Source organism: Podarcis filfolensis (genome assembly GCF_964270895.1).
Source record: "Podarcis filfolensis genome assembly, chromosome: 8".
Classification (NCBI taxonomy): Eukaryota; Metazoa; Chordata; class Lepidosauria; order Squamata; family Lacertidae; genus Podarcis; species Podarcis filfolensis.
Genome location: NC_139611.1, coordinates 33,495,539 through 33,514,558, shown reverse-complemented (window position 1 = coordinate 33,514,558; position 19,020 = coordinate 33,495,539). Strand labels below are relative to the sequence as shown.

The 19,020-nt window shown below is 43.1% G+C and overlaps 1 protein-coding gene across 3 annotated transcripts in view; it reads left to right on the top strand.

Moving 5' to 3' along the window:
* Positions 1 to 19,020, top strand: part of ZNF423 (zinc finger protein 423) — a 320,155-nt gene that overhangs the window by 271,537 nt on the left and 29,598 nt on the right. For all 3 annotated transcript variants that reach the window (XM_083625988.1, XM_083625987.1, XM_083625989.1), the window contains 2 exons: positions 10,388 to 10,519; positions 12,521 to 12,636. In XM_083625988.1, the coding sequence (XP_083482114.1) occupies positions 10,388 to 10,519; positions 12,521 to 12,636 (248 nt within the window). The remainder of the gene's footprint in view (positions 1 to 10,387; positions 10,520 to 12,520; positions 12,637 to 19,020) is intronic.

The following is a 19,020-nucleotide window of genomic DNA, read 5'->3' as shown; positions in this document are numbered from 1 at the left end:
GGAATTTGTTCATTCCCCCCCCTCAAAAAAAATAGTCCGGCCCACCACATGGTCTGAGGGCTGACCCCTGTTTTAAACCACAGAGATTTATGCGGAAACACAGCAGAAATATGGGTAAAAACTTGCTAAATTAGCATGGGCTGGAAATACAGATTTTACCCATCTCTAAATCAACTTGCCTTAGTACTTTCTGCCACAAATTTCAGTGTGTGGAAAGGGAAGTTTTGAGCATTTTCTATATCTGGAGTTCATGCACATCCCAACAAAGGAGATGTACAGATTCTCCTCCACATTGTAACTGCTGTTCAGGATCAAAAGTGACAGAGCGGATTGCATAAATGCAACAGGGGATAGTTTGTTAATTGCAGCGAAACTTGCAGAGGTTTGGAGATTCCTTCTATGGATACCTAGGGCCCTTTCTAAAACCAGGTTTTCTATCTTGGTTGCCTGAGCCTAATGGTGAAATCTTTCCCAACCCCTATATTGCAGGAAAGCACGAACCACATAGACTTGAATAAGGAACATAATTAATTTCTTCCACCAAGAAGTTGATCTGAAGCCAAAGGCACACTTTGAAAATGCAGCTCATTCTGTTACTTTTTTTTGGGGGGGGGCAATATGTAGACGTATCAAACTCCCAGCGTTACCATTTTTCATTAAAGTGATGTTTCTAACCACTGCGGACAGCTTTCATATCCCTTGAAAACATAATAGTAAAATTGTCATAAGATTGAAGTAGGCATAGAAGATTTTATTAACGAATCTTCAGCTCATAAAATACATCAGTGTTGTGCCAGCCTAGATCATATAAATGCATTTTGAATGCAAAATTATATTTCAGCTGAAAGACAGAGGAATTCAAAGAATATGAGCAACATGATGCCAATGAAAAATGGCATGCCCACAAAGAGCTGTGGATAAGAGGTATGGCCAGTGCAAGATTCATAGGCTGTATCCCACCTGGCAAAGCTTTTTCTTCTCTTTATCCCTAGAAGATTCAGATTGTAGATTGATAGGACTTGGAAGTTCCTAGACAACCTTAAGGCCTTGGTTTGCTTTTTCTTTAGAGTCTTGTTAGGTGAATCTGTATGTTAAATAAATTAATAATTTGTGCTTTAGCCCCACCTATGAAGGGCTAATGGTAGAAGAGGAGTAGAATCACAGAATCACAGGATTGTAGAGCTGGAAGGGACCCAAGGATCATCTAGTCCAACCCCCTGCAAGGCAGGAATCTCAGCGAAAGCATCCGTGACAAATGACCATCCAACCTCTACTTAGAAACCTTCAAGGAAGGAGAGTCCACAGCCTTCTGATGGAGACTGTTCCACTGTCGAACAGCTCTTACTGTCAGAATGTTTTCCCTGTATGTTTAGTTGGAATCCCCTTTCTTGTAACTAAGCGATTGGTTTGAGTCCTACCCTCCAGAGCAGGAGAAAACAAGCCTGTGCCCTCTTCAGTTGGAAAAATAATAAAATAAGAAACAGAATCTCCTTTCTCTGTTACAAGATGGCAAAGGGCTCATCCTGGCCAATTCTGGTGCCAATTCTCTCTCGGGGTCTGTATGGTTTTGCACTCTATTCTTTGAAGCACAAGCTGAGATTCTTTTATGCTGGGCAGTTTCAGGTCTTCTCCATGTGCACAAGACATAACCCTCACTCTTTGCTGTCACATTCCTAGCCAGTTCCACCAACCTGGAACTCATAAAAAGGACTCTTGCAGGGGGAACCAGTTGTGCCTGCGCAGACTCCTTCACACAGTCAGGAAGACCCAGAGTCATGTAGAGAAGCCTGTGTGAGTAGAGCTAGCACCCTCTTCAGATCTTTGCTGCAGCTCAGCAGGGTCAAGTTGCCAGACACATTTATTTATTCATTTATAATAATGTATAAACAGCTAAACCCAAGAATATGTAAGAATATGTAAGCAGTGAACATAAACCAATTTATGACAACGAAACAGTGAGGGTGCCTACATGATGGGAATAGGTAGGGACTTCCAAACACACAAGTGCAGCCACACTGAAAAGCTTGACTCCTTGCAGATGTGGACTGAACATTGTGTGGTACTTGCAAGAAGCCGTTGAGTTAGCAAGGCAATCCCTCAAGTGCACTGGTCCCAAGCTGTTAAACGCTTTATTTGCTGACCAGTAGCAAATTGACAGCTACAGCAGATGTGTCGTGGTGTTGTATGCTGGTGGGATCTCACTCCTGTTAGTGCAGTATGCTGCAGCATTGCTAACTTGCTCTTCTGGACCAACTACAAGGGGAGCCCCACATAGACTGTGTTGCAGTAATCCAGTCTTCAATATTTTTTTCTGTGTCATGGTCTGTATTGAATTTCCAGCTGTTAATTCAGGATTTCCTGTTCCATTTACATTCCCTTGAAAAGCCTTTAAAAACTATACTGTACATGCTTTCTCATCCTCATTCATGTACATAAAGATGATGGTGTGTTTTTACTCATTGGTCTACAGTGGTGGGTTGGGACTCACTACTGGGTCACAGCCTGACCAAAGGTGGATTAAGAATAGGAGCAGCACCACCATACAAATAAATGGTTTTTAAAAATTGAGTCCCCACCCTCACCCCAATTGTTTGGACTAAAGGTGAGTCCCAAGTATGACAAGGTTCAAGACTAAATCTGATTATCAGCACTAGCAACAGTTTCAGGCCAGTACTGATGGAAGCAGATTTTAGCATAATAAACATTACACATCAGGAAAGCATTTATTGAAACAAGAATATGTCATTTTTTACCTCCAAGTCATACCATTGCTGTGTGTCTCTGAGGACATTTTATTCTAAAATGAAACAAAAAATCTTGACTGAGTAGCCTGTCACCAATATGTGTGTGTCTCTAAAAATCTAAAAAGGCACCCAAAGCTGTCAAATACCTGGAATTCAATCTGTTAACTTCTCCATTCCGGTGACTTCACTCATTTAATTCCTCCAGGTCAAGATAATGAGGATGATGACAAAGATTATATCGTTAATGTAACATTAATTCAGTACCAACAGTATGCTAGGCTTTGGCTAGAGATGTGTGAATTGGATAGCAAGTCAGAGAGAGGGAGACGAGGTGTGGAAAAGTGGATTTCTGGACTCTTCTAATGTTTTATATGAAGGTAGCTTTTAAAATTATGATCATATGGATGTGAGCCTCCTTAATTCTGATAGGTAGGCTAAAGATGGAGACTTGCCCAAGGCCCACCAGGGAACTTCAGGACTGAGCTGGGATTTCCATATCCAGCACTTTACTCATTATACCAGATGAAATTTCCTTGAGTTATGAATGACAAACTATAACACTTGTGTAGCAATGAAATCAGGGGTTGAGAACCTCTGTCCCACCAGATGTTGGATTGCAGTGTGTGCTTTCTCTCTGTTTATCTACGTACACACACACCTGTTATGAAAACTTCTCAAGGTGGTTTACAATAAAACCTGTTAAAAATACCATAACAGCAATAAGATAAATCAGCACAAATGACGAATAACTTGCAACAGTAGCCTGCAAAGGTCTTGGTAAACTAACCAATTCCAGCAGCTTCATATATATATGAAGATGGTACCCGAGCATAGCTGCCTGAGGGTTCAAGGCATTGGTAATGTTATCGGCCACAGGGGCTCACTGGCCTTTTGCAGTTTTAATGGTGAAGAGGAGCAGGTCTAGGAAGCTTTTGTCAGTGTCCAGCAGAAGTGTGCACCCTTGGTAGATGCTGAGCCATGTTGCTAGCTCTGCATTTTTTGGAGGTGTTATTGCAGTCATTTGGTCCCCTCACATCCTGAGGTCCATTGGGGAACATGGGCTTTCTCGGTGGTGGCCCCCATTTGTGCAGTTCCCTCCCTAGAGAAGTTCATTGGGCACCCCTTCCCCCCCTTCAGATGTCAAGATGATATATTTTTATTTCCTAAAGCACTTGGGTTTTGATATTCTTAAACCCCTGCCTGTTTAGTGTGCTTTATTTTCTATAAGTGCAGGAATTTATTCTATTTTATATTGTGTCTAAAAAGCAAAACAAACCCCCCTGTTATTTCTTATTTTTGCATTCTACTTTATGGACTTTTTTTGAACGTCAGAAGGCAGACTATAACCCTCCCAATTAGCTAACTAAAGAAATGCATAAATCCAGATTGGTGCAGCTGTGCTGAATTTCTCAGCATGCATAGTAGGTGGGTCCCTGCATAGTCTGTTAATGCAGATTACTTATATGCAGGCTTGTGAAATGCTGCGCAGACATTAAAGGTGAGAGGCACTTAAGTATAGCAAAACCACCCAAGCAAAGGATTTCAGCTTCTACCTGGCTAAATAAGTATAGATAGTTTTCTTTATGATATGTGACTGGATTATTTTCCAGTTGATTTCCAGCTCTGGCCCCAAGTGGCCAACAGATCAAAAAAAGATAAGGGTCAGTTACAAGGTTGAGCTCATTCTCTGTTGCTATAGTAACTGACCTCCATCAACCCTCGGAGGACTTACACCCAGTTCCCCAGGTGATGCTTTTGCTGTCCACGCCATCAATCCCATGCTCTTCAAAAACCCAGGCTCCTTAATTGTCAGGGTTCTGTTCTGAACAGTTCCTTTTGTCCCACCGGTCCCACGCAAAGACCACCCGAATTCATTTGTGATTTCCAAAGGCACTTGGTTGAGAAAATGCTCAGAGGAAGGGGCCCAGAAGGATGCCGGGAGAGTGTTATGGGTGAACTGATGTGCCGTTTTTAAATCTCTTTTTGGTTGATTTTATGTAATTTTTTAGTTTGTGCATTGTACCCCTCCTTGAGAGCAACAATGGTGAAGGGCAGGCTTTGAATATGTCTAATAACTGTGAGTTGGGGGCCACCAATGGGCCTCTGCCCTGAAGCCCACCACCTGCTCATGCAGTAGCTTTTGGGTTGGACAGATCCTAATAGCAGCAGCTCCAAAGTAGCAGTAATACACTAATACAGTAATACAGTAATACACTAATACAGTAATACAGTAATAGAGGAAGGGGTTAAAGCAGGGAAGCTAGTAGAGGAGGAGAAAGTGAATGTACCACAAGGAACAGGGAACACAGATAAAAGAAACTGTCGGTTCAGGCATATGCACAGGGTACAAGTTAATTGCGAAAGGGAAAGGGGAGAAGAAATGGCAGGAGATAAGTTGGAATACTTTGAGGAGCATTTGGGGAGGAGGGGAAATACAGTATAAAATGCCCTCTTCACTTAAGAGTTTCTGAATCAGCCAATTCTGCCTGGAATGGGGAGGAGCACTGCCACCATGTAAATACATAGTAAAATAGAAAACGGGTCTTCAAATACATGTTTGGGTTAAAAGTGGGTCCTGAGGTTTGAAAAGGTTTACGATACCTGATCCAGGCCCTAGGGAACAGTTGCAGAAAGTGGAGGAAGATGCAGCTTTCTTCCTCGATTTCAGTGGGGTAACAAGACCATGGTACATTTTGGGATGGAAAACAGGGGTTTCTTAAATGAAAAATGGAAGTACTGACATTCCAACATGGCAATAGCAATTAGATTAGCTGAGCCAAGGCTTTCTTTCTTGCCAATGGTCTAAACGATTCTTTGCCTAGAATTTGGTCCTGTTATCCTCACTGCAGTGTTTAATGACAAATCAATACCGCAATTGTGTTGTCTGTCTGGAGTGTGTAATGAGTGCTTCCCTCGTTCAGGTTTCTTTAGAGAGGCTCCTTTGTGATACAAGTTGATTTCATTCATTCATTCTCCTGCTCACATCTGTAGAAGGTAAACTCTTTGTACATTAAACTACTTAAACAGGGCTACCATTTCCTGTTTTGCACGGTGTGGCCAAGTAAATCAAATGCAATCTAAGAGAATTCTTGGTGTGCGCGTTCTGCCTCTTCTAGGTTAGGGAGGCCCAATGTTAGTGCCATTAATGAGGTTCCCCAAAATCCTGGAATCACCACTGCAAATCATTTTTTTCTTCTGTGACTGATAACACTAATGCACTGTCTATTCCAGTGCCAATTGAAGTTCCACTTGCTGACCCTCTAAAAAAACAATATACAAGATAACAGGACAAGACACATTATCTTTGAACTGGGTGGGTTATAGATATTTAACATTTGGTTGCACCAGATTTCAGCATCCCTGTATTCATTAGGAGTGTAGTTAAGGAAGGGATTTATGCGCTTCACTCCTACAAGTAAAGCTCATCTGCTTTCATTACCCTAATTTGTTGCAATGAAGCAGAAATGGACTGTTCTGGGAAGGAAACAGTGTGTGATTTACATGCAGGTGTCAAAAATGAGTGTCAGGTTGTTTTAAATGTCTTCACAGTAAAGCAGGAGGCTACTCCCCCCCCCCTTTCCCTTAAGGGAGAATGTTGTTTTATTAAATCAGTCTGGAGAGGTCGTGGTTTTGATTTGTTTCTAAAGTAGCAGTAAAGGCTATTGTCTTTTTCCTACATGTACACATCTCTCCTTTGTTCTTGGGTTGATAGGGTGTCAGCCTATGCCACTTGTGTTGTTCCTTTTGCGTTGCCATTAATACCGTTTATAATTAGGATTTCAGGGGCTACAAGTGCATGGGCTCCACACGGTATTATTAATTATATGGAGACCTTGCCAGGAGGCTGCCACTGTCATCTCTCTTACGGGCTCAGAGACTCATTGCAACTTGCATCAAGTGCACATTTTCTGCCACCGGAATCGCTTGAATGTCAAGGCGTGGCAGTGCCACTGCACTAAGCAAGGCAGCGCGATAGAGTAGGAAGTGCAGCAGCAAAGCGTGGTCCTATCAACACCATGCAAATGCATTTGAACTTAAGAACAATGGGAGCCGGAGCCTCGCCACTGCAGTTCATCCGGGTCAGTGCAACTCACTAATCCTCACTAACAGACAGTAAATTATGTACCTCCATATTCGCCCCTGTGCTTGCCTTTAGCATTGCTGGGCACCACCCAGGTTTCACCTTCAGGATTCAGATAATCAGCTCTCATTCCTACTGGCTTTCCCCTCAAGACCTGTATGGAAATAAGTATATGTGTCTGCCAGGGATCAAATGCTTTTGGAGACAAAAGTAGGTACTGGGAACATTACAGAATACTATCATCTCCCCACGACACTTTTACACAAAGCGCTCTGTTCCTCTTTTGGCCTGACATAGTTTCTGCCTGATAAAATCCCGCAGGCCTGCTTGTTTTAAACAAGGACCACGTTTCTTTCTCTGTCTCCCCCCCCCCCCCCAGTGCAGAGAAATGAAGTGTAAAATTAATGCTTATTATTCTGAACTTGGGAGACAGAGAAAGAGACCTTAAGAATCTGTGATTTGATGCTGTGTTTGCTCAGCACTGAATCAATAGATCCACAAGCAGATTGCGGGGTTAAGGAGAATAATATGGAGAGACATCAGCACAGCAAGTGGTAGCAATCTGCTTTTTTATGTTAAAAATGAGATGGGTTCCATATTTTACCTGTTAGGCTGGTCTCTCCTATGAATACCTGTGACGCCACTTCCATCTGACAACGTTCCCTCCCATACATGTCAGGCACAGGAAGGAAATAACTGGGTGTGTTCTTTTATGAAAAAAACCCCTAGTGCTGCATGTCCAGTCACTATGTTGCCAGCACCGTTCCACTTCTTTAACATTTCCACATACAATCTTTTAGCTGAGAAAACCATACTCCAAAGTTCACCATGGTTCTAGCTCTCAGTTTTGCTTTCTTTCTGCTTAGCATATTTATATCCTGCCTTTGCTTCAATAAGGTTGCACACGTGTTTCACTCCCCCACCATTGTATTCTCACAACAACCCTGTGAGGTAGATTGGGCTGACAGAAGGTGAATGGAATACCATTTCTGAGTGGGGTTCTGAACTTGGAAGCCCCCATAATCCAAACTTCTAGAACCACTGCGCTACATTGACCATAGTATGATGCTAAGAAAGTATCTCTCCACATCTTTTGGGTATTTTTCTTAATTTTGAATTTGAGAAAAGGGAACTGTTTCTCATGCTAAATCATAGGAATTTCTCCTCTCTTTTTCCTCTTTCTTACTCAACTCTCTCTCCCCCCCCCCACCTTCCTTTTTTATTTCTTTCTGGATGGTTTCATTGACATAGAAAATATATAATAGACTCCTGTGGGAGTGCAACAACAACAAAAAACCCAACTGGTGAGAAGAAGGCCTTATAATTCAGAAGTGGATTTGCAAATCAAAAGGTCTTGCCTCCAGTGGGACGAATTTCCACATCTGCGGGAACCTATTATGTTTTTATTTTATTTTTTTGTTTGAGTTTTGTTTGTCGTAGCTTTAACTGTTTGAAATACTTCCAGACTTGCCCCCAAATGGTATACAATTAGCATTAACCAAATATGTGAAAACTGGGAATATAATTCCCATACATGTGTTTGGTTGTTTGGCTTGTGAGGAGAGCAGGTATAGTGTATGGGAGTGGGCTGTGAAACACAAAAGCACCTGGTTCAAAGACCACCTGTGCCGTGATGTCATTAGGTAGCCATAGCTAAGAAACACTCTGTATCAGCCCTGCATCTGCCAAATGGGGCTGATACTTGCCTACCTTACAGGACTGTTGTAAGGAATTTAGTGATCTAATGTATGTGAAGCTCAAAAGTGTTCTATATGTAAATGCCTGCCAGTTGCGCTTCATGCACGGACTCTGGTCTGTGGAAAGTTATGGCATAATAAATTTGTTAATCTTTAAGATGCCACAAGGCATTTGGTTATTTTTGCTTCAATGGAATAACATGACTTCTGGAAATGGATATATATGATGCTAGTGGTGATTGCAATTCAGTTCTCATCCCAGCTTGTGGCTAATAACCCGTTTCTTTTCATTTCAAAAGATTGCACTCTCCATATCTTTATCCAATGTGCTTAAATAATAGTTCTCTAAGCCATGAAGAAACTATCCTACCAGAGCATGGTCTTAGAGGCACATGATGCAGCAAACATATTGACGTTAATAAGACCTAGATGGGGGAGTGGCTGGGACCCCCTATCAGCACTGCCCCACCTGTGCTGACCCCTGACCAGATATGTTTTGTATCAGGGGTTAAAAAACATTTATCAGCCTGAGGGCCACATCTGCTTAGGGTGGGGTGGGGGGAGATACGGACTGACATTTTTGATGTCCATAGTGTTCTGTGTACTCTGAAAAAATATACATGCCTGAGCAGCACCCACCCCACAGTAAATATCTCTCTGGAAGGAAGCTAGATCAGGGGTGGGAAGCCTCAGGCCTGTGGGCTAAGTGTGGCCCTCCAGGCCTTTCTTTCCGGCCCTTGGCACTCTCCCCTAGAGTGTTTTTGCTTGGCTGGGACATACCCCTGGGCTGTGACAATGCTTCTTGCTTGTCTGGACAGAGGCTAGAGAGGGATGTGTGAGTGTGTGAAGAAAAACCCCTCCTTGTAAAGTTTACATAGTTGCCGTGCCCTTTGCCCGCTGGTATGTGGTCCTCAGAAGGGTGCCCAGAAGTGGATGTGGCCCTTGGGCTTTAAAAAGCCCCCACCCTTTCCTGCCCTGAACTCCCTCCCCCTACCTGTTGTTTTTGGTCCCAGGAGAGTAGCCTGGGTACTTCCAGATAGGGCTTAATATTGCAAACGGGCAATTCAGGCAGGTTGCCAGCCCTAGCACCAGCACCACACACACACACACACACACACACACACACACACACACACACAGTTTTTGTTGTTGTTGTCATATTGTGTACTCTGTCCCAGAATTGTGGAAGGTTAAACACATTTTGTTTTCGTGGATGATATAGGAAATACAAATCCACATTGAGGGAGGAACTAATTGCCCCACTTAGAATGGACTTTTCTTTTTTAACTTGGCTGGCTCAAACCCTCATTTCAGGATCCCTGCTGTTCCTTTAGCATCGACACCTTCTCTTGAATTTGTTACAATGCAAAATGAGTTGAAGGTAGCAGCATTTTGGCCTGCCGTTTTCTACGGCCTCACCTGAACCTCCTGCATTTTTCGATGTGGGCTTGAGTATTCTTAATAATATATATATGTGTGTGTGTGTGTTTTATATGCCCGCAGCAGTGCTGTTGTGTCTGTGTCTCTCCTTCTGTTTTCGCGGAGCGTAGAGGCATGGCATTGTGTCACAAGCCTGAGGAAACAGGAGTGTATGTTACTGGTGGTTTGATCACAATGTCACTTCCATCAGGGCTGTAAATAGAAATGCCCCTCAAATTTGACTTGCGGCTGTACACCTGAATACACTACAAGCATACTAACGCATGCTTTTGTAAAGGGGTGGGGGGGGGGAGGCGGTGTTGCAAGTACAGCATCTTTGGGTCCCGGAAACCATGCAATCCAGTGCTGTGATTTCTCGCCGACTACTGCATTTCAGACGCTAATCTGCTGTGTCACTAACAAGTTGTATCATTTGAACCTTGCAGAGGAAGGCATCAATCATGAGTGCAAGCTGTGTAACCAGATGTTTGACTCTCCGGCAAAGCTCCTGTGTCACCTGATTGAGCACAGCTTCGAGGGGATGGGAGGCACATTCAAATGCCCTGTTTGTTTTACAGGTAAGACAGTCAGACCCAGACAGGCCTCTGTGTGCATGGCTTGATCCGGAAATGACACACAGGGGAGTTTTAAAATACAGTATTCCTTTCCTTGGAAGGGGGGAGACCACTACCAGAAAAGCTTTTGAATATGATCTCACAAACCAGAGCTACCTGGAAGGGCGGCCTTTCTCCCCTTCATTCCTCTTACTGGGCAGTATTTTCCACAGTCATTTAAACTTCCTGGTGTGAACATTTAGAATTATTTCTGTATTCCAATGTGCAGTGATTTTACGGTGTGGTCGTGTTGGATCTTGATGTGGAAGACTTGGGTTCAGGTTCCTTGACAGCCTTGACCTTGCTAACTCTCCTGGGCAAATCACTTATGCCAACCTTAGTTCTCCCTCTCTAAATTGAGTACTAGTGATCACTCTTACGGGATTGTTAAAATAGCCAATGCTCAATGCTCATAATGCATATTCAGTGTTAAAAGTGGCGTATTAAGCATTTTTGTTTGGTTGTTTGTTTGATTTCTATTTTGCCTTTCTTCCATCATGGAACCGGAGGATCAAATTTAGGTGTAACCATCTCATTCTAGTAAACTATGGTTTATTACACCAAAAAGAAAAAAGGGGAGGAAAGCCTGCATGCACACATCGCCCCTTTCTTCATTAAACTACAGTTTTATGTTACATCTTCACTGAGAAACTGTGGTTTAATCACTGTCTAGGCACCAAGTTATGAAACCAGGATCTAAATGAAGTTAATGCTAAGCAAGAATCTGAGCTCAAGAAAGTATGGTTTATTAGACTAGAGTTGTTATGACTGCACTGGCCCAAAGTGGCATCCATAGAGTTCTAGGGGGTCCCCCATCAAGCCACTGCCCAAACCAAGACTTACTTAGCTTCAGCTAAGTTGGAACATCCTATGCCATCAGACCACAGTGATGATTCTTGTTATAATTACTATTTGCTGGGGTCTAGATGCTCTATTTCTTCTGTGTGTTTTCTAAATAACATTGACAAGTGATCCAAGGGTGAAGTGTAAAGTAAATGTTCATGCTATACTCAGCGCATGACTGTGTATACGTGGGAAATCTGGGCAACTCTCTCAGCCATTCATAAAGCACCCCTTCATTTCCATGTGCATGTGTATTGGGGTAGCCATGATGATCTTTATATCTTAACCATGGTTAAGAGACTGGGAGCAGGCTGCAGAATCAGGTCTTCCCTCATCCCCCCACATTCAAAAAAATCCCCCCAAACCATGCCATCATTTGTCAGCATAAAGGGTAGGGTATCAGTATATCTGCACTAAACATGCCTAATTCAAGCCCAATGCACTTCATGTGACTGAAAATGTTGCAGCCCAGGTAGGGAGTGGTGCTGCTTTTCAGGCACATACCATGACAGTGCTGAGTTTTGCCACTGCCTGATGGTTACTGGCTTATGGTAACACAGAGACAGGCTTTTCCACTGGTGGCACCGGTGTTTGTTGTGGAAAGCCCTTCCTGTGTCTCTGCTAAAATACAGGAGGTCCCAATCAGTGTTGCCATTGCCCTGGCTTCTGAAGGCACATTTGTTTAGGCAAGCATCCCCCTGAACTGAACTTACGATTTTACTGTTTAAATAGGTTCAATTGCTACACTTTTTAATTGTTTGTTTTATGATATAGTTTAATTAATGATGCTTTAATGTTGTTGTGTATTTTTTAATTATGCATTGGTTGTATAGTTGTAGACCGCTTAGAAGCCATTTTGGCATATAGGTGGTCTACAAATTAAAAAGTAATAAACTAGTAAATAGTAGGGTGGGTCTGGATCTAACACACAATTTGTAAATAAATGGAATGGGAAGGGAGGAGAAGGACAAAGGAGTGAAAGTCCCTGACTCCACAGCCTGCTCCTGTATCTTTGGCAACAGGCCAAAAGTGCAGGCACACAGGTGTCCATATGAATTCGACTATGCTGGTCATTCTCTCTGACAACACTGCTGTTTCTTTTCTTCTTTTTTGTTCCTCTAGTTTTTGTACAGGCAAATAAATTGCAGCAACATATCTTTGCTGTCCACGGGCAAGAGGATAAAATTTACGATTGCTCCCAGTGTCCACAGAAGTTCTTCTTTCAGACCGAGCTTCAGGTACCTTTAAAAAAAGATTACATGCAAATCTATGCCATTTGTTCCAGTTGTTATTATATGTGGGAAATAACCTCATTTTGAGTGAGTATCAAGAGCATCTTCCGTCTCCCCCCCCCCCAACCCATGCTTATTTCCTTGCAACATCAGAAAATCTTCCCTCTCCCTCTCTTTCTATCTCTGGGTGCAATCTCAAAAAAAAAAAAAAAAGGTCCTCTGAGTATGGGCAGCATAAATAAATAAGACCCGACAACTCTAATCATTCGCTCTGAGGATTTCGCTTGACAGGACGCCTTACAACGCACTGCCACGTCCACACCGAGCACAATGTAAATAATTTCTTCCCATTGGTTAATAATTTAAGGAAAGATTAGCATACAAAAACTCAAGTAACATTTTGACATCCTCCATCTCTTCTTCCCCTCCACCCCTTTCCCAGTTTTATAAGCACACACTTAAGACAATTGTGGCTCCCTTTCGAAAACCCAGGGCCAAAAAACAAACAAACAAACAACCCAAGCACATTTCTTCGTTTTTCATTACAGCTTGGGTGTGATTGAGATGTATGTGATTGGGAGATGCAAATCATGGACAGGATGAGGTCTGTAGCAAAAGCATGACGGAATCTTAGGCAGCTAGAAGGCTGGGAAATTGGGAGGTGGCAGGTTTGAGGGTGAGGATCCCTGTGACCCTTCAGATGTTGCTGGAGTCCCAACTCCCGTCATTCCCAGCCAGCCAAATCAGGGGTGAGTCCAGCCATATCTGGAGGTTGAGGGAACCAAATCTGCAGCTCTGCCTTGTTCAGTGCTAGCTGAGCAGGGTTGAGTAAGGAGTCTGCCACACCTCAGATGAAGAGGGTAAATTCTGCTGCCACTTGAGATGGCAGTTAACTGAATGCTCTTACCTGCACAAAGTGAGCGAGGTGTCAAGAAGAAAGGGTTCCAGCTCAGGCTTTTGCATAATGCACCAGTTTTCTTGATTCAGGGATTTTTTTTCGTATGTACGAAGGAGCATTGAGCTAGGTGACGTCCCGCCCCACTCTCCTGCCTGAAGTGGTATAGCCTAGACACAGAGTTGCCACCTCACCTGTTGTCTGACAGTGCCAGGTGCCTTAAGTGGCATCCAAACCATGTTAACCTTAGTCCTGCAACCTAGTTTTTCCAGCTTGCTTCTATAGCACCAATTCTGTTTCTTCCCCAAGGCACCCAGCGAGTGGCAGTGGTTCCTACTACCCCACCTGGGCATTACTTTGCCCAAATAAGTGCAGTGGTCTCTAGCTAGTAACAAAGCAGGAGCTGGCTCAAACGTCCTGGTTCACACCCGATAAGCTCTGCACGATCTGCCATTCACATATATGCAGGTGAAAGCCTGCATTGCAATTTCTCGGCAGGGGTGGTGGTGACAGCTGCAGGCTGCAGTCCACAGTCCCCTGACGCTCCCAGATACCTTAGGCCAGCCCTCAGGCACAAGGACTCTGGGAACTCCCTCTTGGATGCTGGCACCCTCCTGTTCCAGTAATCGGTGGCTGAACAGATGCGGTTTTGGCTTTTAATGTAAGGAGATTTCTAGGGAAAGTAGGCTTGATATTATCAGTTGTAGACAACACACTCAAAAGCTCACATTTTGACCTTCAGTGTGGAACATGCTACAGTGTGGAGCACCACATTGTCAACACTACGATTACCATTGCACTTCTAATCCTGAACTTGTGCCATTTCTGAAATTCTCAGCTCAGCCTTCTAACTTTTAAGGGACGCACCAAAAATACTCTCATTCTCGGCCTTCCGCATCATACGTATTTTATGAGGTTAACGCTTCTCCCAAAATGTTACTGCAGCCCCCTGGTATATATAATCATTTTATGGAATGGTGCACCATGCCTCATTTAAATCTATTAGCTTTATAAACCATGATGTACTTAAACTTTGGAGAGTTGTGTGTGTGTATTATTATTTTTTTAATTCATCTTCTGCAATTCCCAGGCTGCTGCCTCTTGTGTCTTGCTGTCATGCTGCAGAAGGGATGGTTGATCTTTTCACTTTGTTGATTTTATTTTATTTTTCCCATGGGGGGACCCTCTTCCTTCCCCTTGTTCTAGCAAACTCATTTGCATAAGTGTACAAAAGTTTTAACTATACCTTGTTAATATTTCAGTAAAGTCAGCAGTTTTTTGTTTGTTTGTTTGTTTCCCTGCTTTTGCATCTCCTGTCTTTAAGGAAGCCAACAATACAGTTGGTAAAAAAGCAAACTTGATGATGATGATGGTGATGATGATGAATAATAATAATAATAATAATGGTAGAGATATTTCTTTCTTCTTCTTCTCCTACTATTAGTGTCTTGCTGCAATAATCAAAATGGCAGGATAGTTCATAAGCACATCATAATTTATTTGTGTCACTCTGTTGACATTTAAAAACTAACTAATCTTGTTACCAGTATTTTATAAAGTGCCTTGCATTTTATAAAGTGGCCATTTTAATCCTTAAGCTTTAGTGGTTTGCTTGCCAGTACAGCCCACTCCTTCCAGCCAAGCAAGTGGGCCTAGGATGATTTCAGAAAGGAGTTGGACAAATGTATGGAGGCTGGCAGAGTCTCAATACCTGGCATGTTAGGGCAAATGTCAGGATATAGAATGACCAACTGGGCTGACTCTGGTATCCCTTTGATTTTTTTTTAAATACTTCATTTACATTTTAGGGCCTGACATCATCTTCATTTACCCCCAGAATATCGCTGGGTTCTCACATAGGGCCCAAGGGGATTCCTGAGAAATTAAAGTGGTGGATGCTGTTCTGTCTAGCATGCTTCTTGCCAGCACCAGGCTCCTCCCCCTTCTTACTCAGAATAAGATCTAGTATCCTTTAGGTGTTCATGCAGGAGGGGGCTGTCGGTGCAGGCATCCACTCCCGTCAAAATTCTGATCAGCCTCCATGAGTTGAATGATGCCTGTTGAAAGCTGGAAGGCTCCTATACTTTTGGAGGCACTCCACACATTTTAGAACTCTAGTTTTATTTTTAAAAAATCAGTGTACATTGGGGACAGAGCTGCTTCTTGTTCCCATACCTTTTCTTTCTTGTTGACTTAATGTGAATGACTGAAGAGGGCTATGAAATATCAGAAATGTGATCCAAAATATTCTGCTAGGAAAAGACTTGTCACTCATCATGGAAGCAAATTTACCCGTAATTGGTAATGCTTTGCTGCCACTAATTCTTCAACATCTCACACTGGAATGTATTTAATGACCCTGGGAACATGTCTACTTAGCTCTTGAGTAAAATTTAAAATGAATTTATCCTTATTCATACAATAGAGAGACAAAAGGAAGTCTTCTGAATAAGGAAATGATTTCTACTTATCTCTCTTACAAATTGATCCATTGCTGCTTTCAAGCATCCCCCTACAAGCCACCAGATCATTGGTAGGATTTGCTTGAAAATCCTCTACCACAAGGACATGCACTGCAGTCCTGTGCATCCCTGGAAACAATCAGTTCTCACCAACTGGGGACGGTCCTGGCAGCAACACCCACATGCCATGCAGACACAGAGGGAGCCAACCCTCGTAGGCCTGGGGGCATGCCCCCAGCACACAATGCACAGAGAACTAGGCAGCAGCCTCTGTCAGCATCAAGGGATCCTTGTCTTCTGTTAAAGCCAGCCACAAAGAATGGAGGTTGCTGGTTCAAATCCCTCTATAGGAAAAACATGTCTCCCTTGCTCCCAGATGGAGGACAAAGCTGCAAACAGGCTGTGGCGCAACAAGCAAGAGATCTCTGTGGCGTCTTCTGCTGGTGGTGCTGGTTCCCCCCTGAGGCCTAAAGTCCCTCATCTGGCATAACTCCAGTACAAGCTTGTGCCCTTAGTTTATTATAGAGTCGGAGAACTTGCACATAGACAAAAGCAGCATCGGATTCATCCAAGGCAAAGCAGTGTGTTGCCAGTGTCATTCTAGGCAAATATTATCCTTCAGAAAAGGCTCATTGGGGAAGGGGAAGACAGCCAGTGTGGTGTAGTGGTTAAGAGCGGTAGTCTTGCAATCTGGGGAACCAGGTTCACGTCTCCGCTCCTCCACATGCAGCTGCTGGGTGACCTTGGGCTAGTCACACTTCTCTGAAGTCTCTCAGCCACACTCACCTCACAGAGTGTTTGTTGTGGGGGAGGAAGGGAAAGGAGAATGTTAGCCTCTTTGAGACTCCTTTGGGTAGTGATAAAGCGGGATATCAAATCCAAACTCTTCTTCTTCTTCTTGGTAGGTGAGAGATCTGTAAGCAAATTACAGTTGAGACTGTGCACACAAAATCATTGTGAATATATGTTGGCCCAACAGCAATCTCAATAAGACAAGAAAAAATGGTTGTCTTGGGCTGATTGCCAATCCTTAAGAAGAAGAGAATGTTTATTTACTGTATGCCACTCTTTTGACCAAGGTCCCTTTACCCTTCTATGGGTTTTTTTAAAAAAAAAATATGGTTATGCAGTATCAGTGATAAACCTGACATGCCCCTTATAAATACAGTGGTACCTCGGGTTACATACGCTTCAGGTTACAGACTCCGCTAACCCAGAAATAGTACCTTGGGTTAAGAACTTTGCTTCAGGATGAGAACAGAAATTGTGCTCCAGCGGCGCAGCGGCATCAGGAGGCCCCATTAGCTAAAGTGGTGCTTCAGGTTAAGAACAGTTTCAGGTTAAGAATGGACCTCCGGAACGAATTAAGTACTTAACCCGAGGTACCACTGTATACATTATAGTTTCATTAGCAAAACGTTTGTCATTATGATTGACCGGGGGAACAGATAGAAGGCTCAGTATTATGTCATCTCCTCTGACTGCCGATTTGTTTCTGGGATCAGTTCAAAGTGCTGGCGGTTTTTTTTACCCTTAAAGCCCAACATGGTCTGAATACCTTAAGAACATTATTCTCTGATTAAAAACCTGTGCAAGAAGCACAATCGGCAACCCCATTAGGAACATAGGAAGCTGCCTTATATTGAGCCAGACCATTAGTCCATCTAGTTCAGTATTGTGTATACTGGCTGTCAGCAACTCACTTTAGGGTTTCAGACAGAAGTCTCTCCCAGCCTTACCTGGAGATGCTGAGGTTTGAACCTGAAACCTTCTGCATGCAAAGCAGATGCTCTACTTCTGATCTACTTCTGATCTACAGCCCTTTCCTAACACCCAGAGACGTAGTGGGCAGGTAGGTATAAGAGATGAGACTTTCATGCCCTCCCTGGGGAAGACCCTCCAGCTTTTGTTGTCGCTTGCCTTTTTAATTTAGCTTGTTGAAGTTGCTTTGAGGCCAGCAGAAAATTCTATACAGAATTCACACTTTTTTGATGCTGCTATTTTGATGCTGCTTACTTCATGTCTGATTATTTCATAGTTATTGTTTCGCAAGCACAGATTTTATTACGCGGCTTTGACTATTTTACATAGAAAAGTAGAGCCAAAAATTACTGAGATAAATCAACTGAAGGAATCCTTGGGATTTGCACTGTATACTGTGTCCCCCTGTGAGTCCCCTTTTATTGGGGGGCAAATGGCAGAGTTGTCAGGAACTGGGGGTCTTAGGTTGTATCCCTTGCCAACTGTCATTGATTGCAGTCTCTTTACCCCTTGGAGCTCAATGGGGAGGCCTTGAGAGATGATTTAGATTCCACCTATATAGCTCTGCTCAGATTTGTGTTTCCTTGTCACACTGGTGACTGACAAAAGTGAAATGTTTAGCTCAGATTACTCAGTTTACCATTAGGTTGAAATACATTCTCTGTCTTTTCACTATAGATCCTCATCACCTACCCTTCGTCCCCATTTCTGTTCTGTTGGCTTTAGGGTTCTTAGTTTTCTCTCTCCTTTGTGAGGCTTCACATGCTGTTCATATAACCATTTTATGGAACAGCAGTTGCATGATGGATGAGGGCAAGTGAATGGCCAGCAAAAAAAATCTAGATTAACTGCCCACATCTCAGTTCCGTCTTTCAGCATCAGCACACGAAAACGTCACTTGATCAGGTCAGGTTTCAGCCATGGTGTTGAGGTGCCTGAAGCCTTGACAGCCTGCAAGTAAACACACACACACATACACACAAAAACACAGACACACACACAACTGGGGTGGGAAAATCATCATAGACAAAGCTTGTAGCGCTCAATCAGAATGGTGGAACCTAAGGTCCTTAATTGCCTTAAGAACTGCATTAAGCAAATTGTGAATGAGTAGCAGGGCATTTACAGGGAACTCGAGGAGGGGGTTTGTCTCTGATCTTCCTCCCCACTGTTTTGTGGGGAACCATTGCGTAGCCACTGAAGTATTTGTGTTTAAAGGATTAGTTCCTGCTGTTTGCTTGTGTGCTGCTAATCATACAGTTTCCTCTTAAA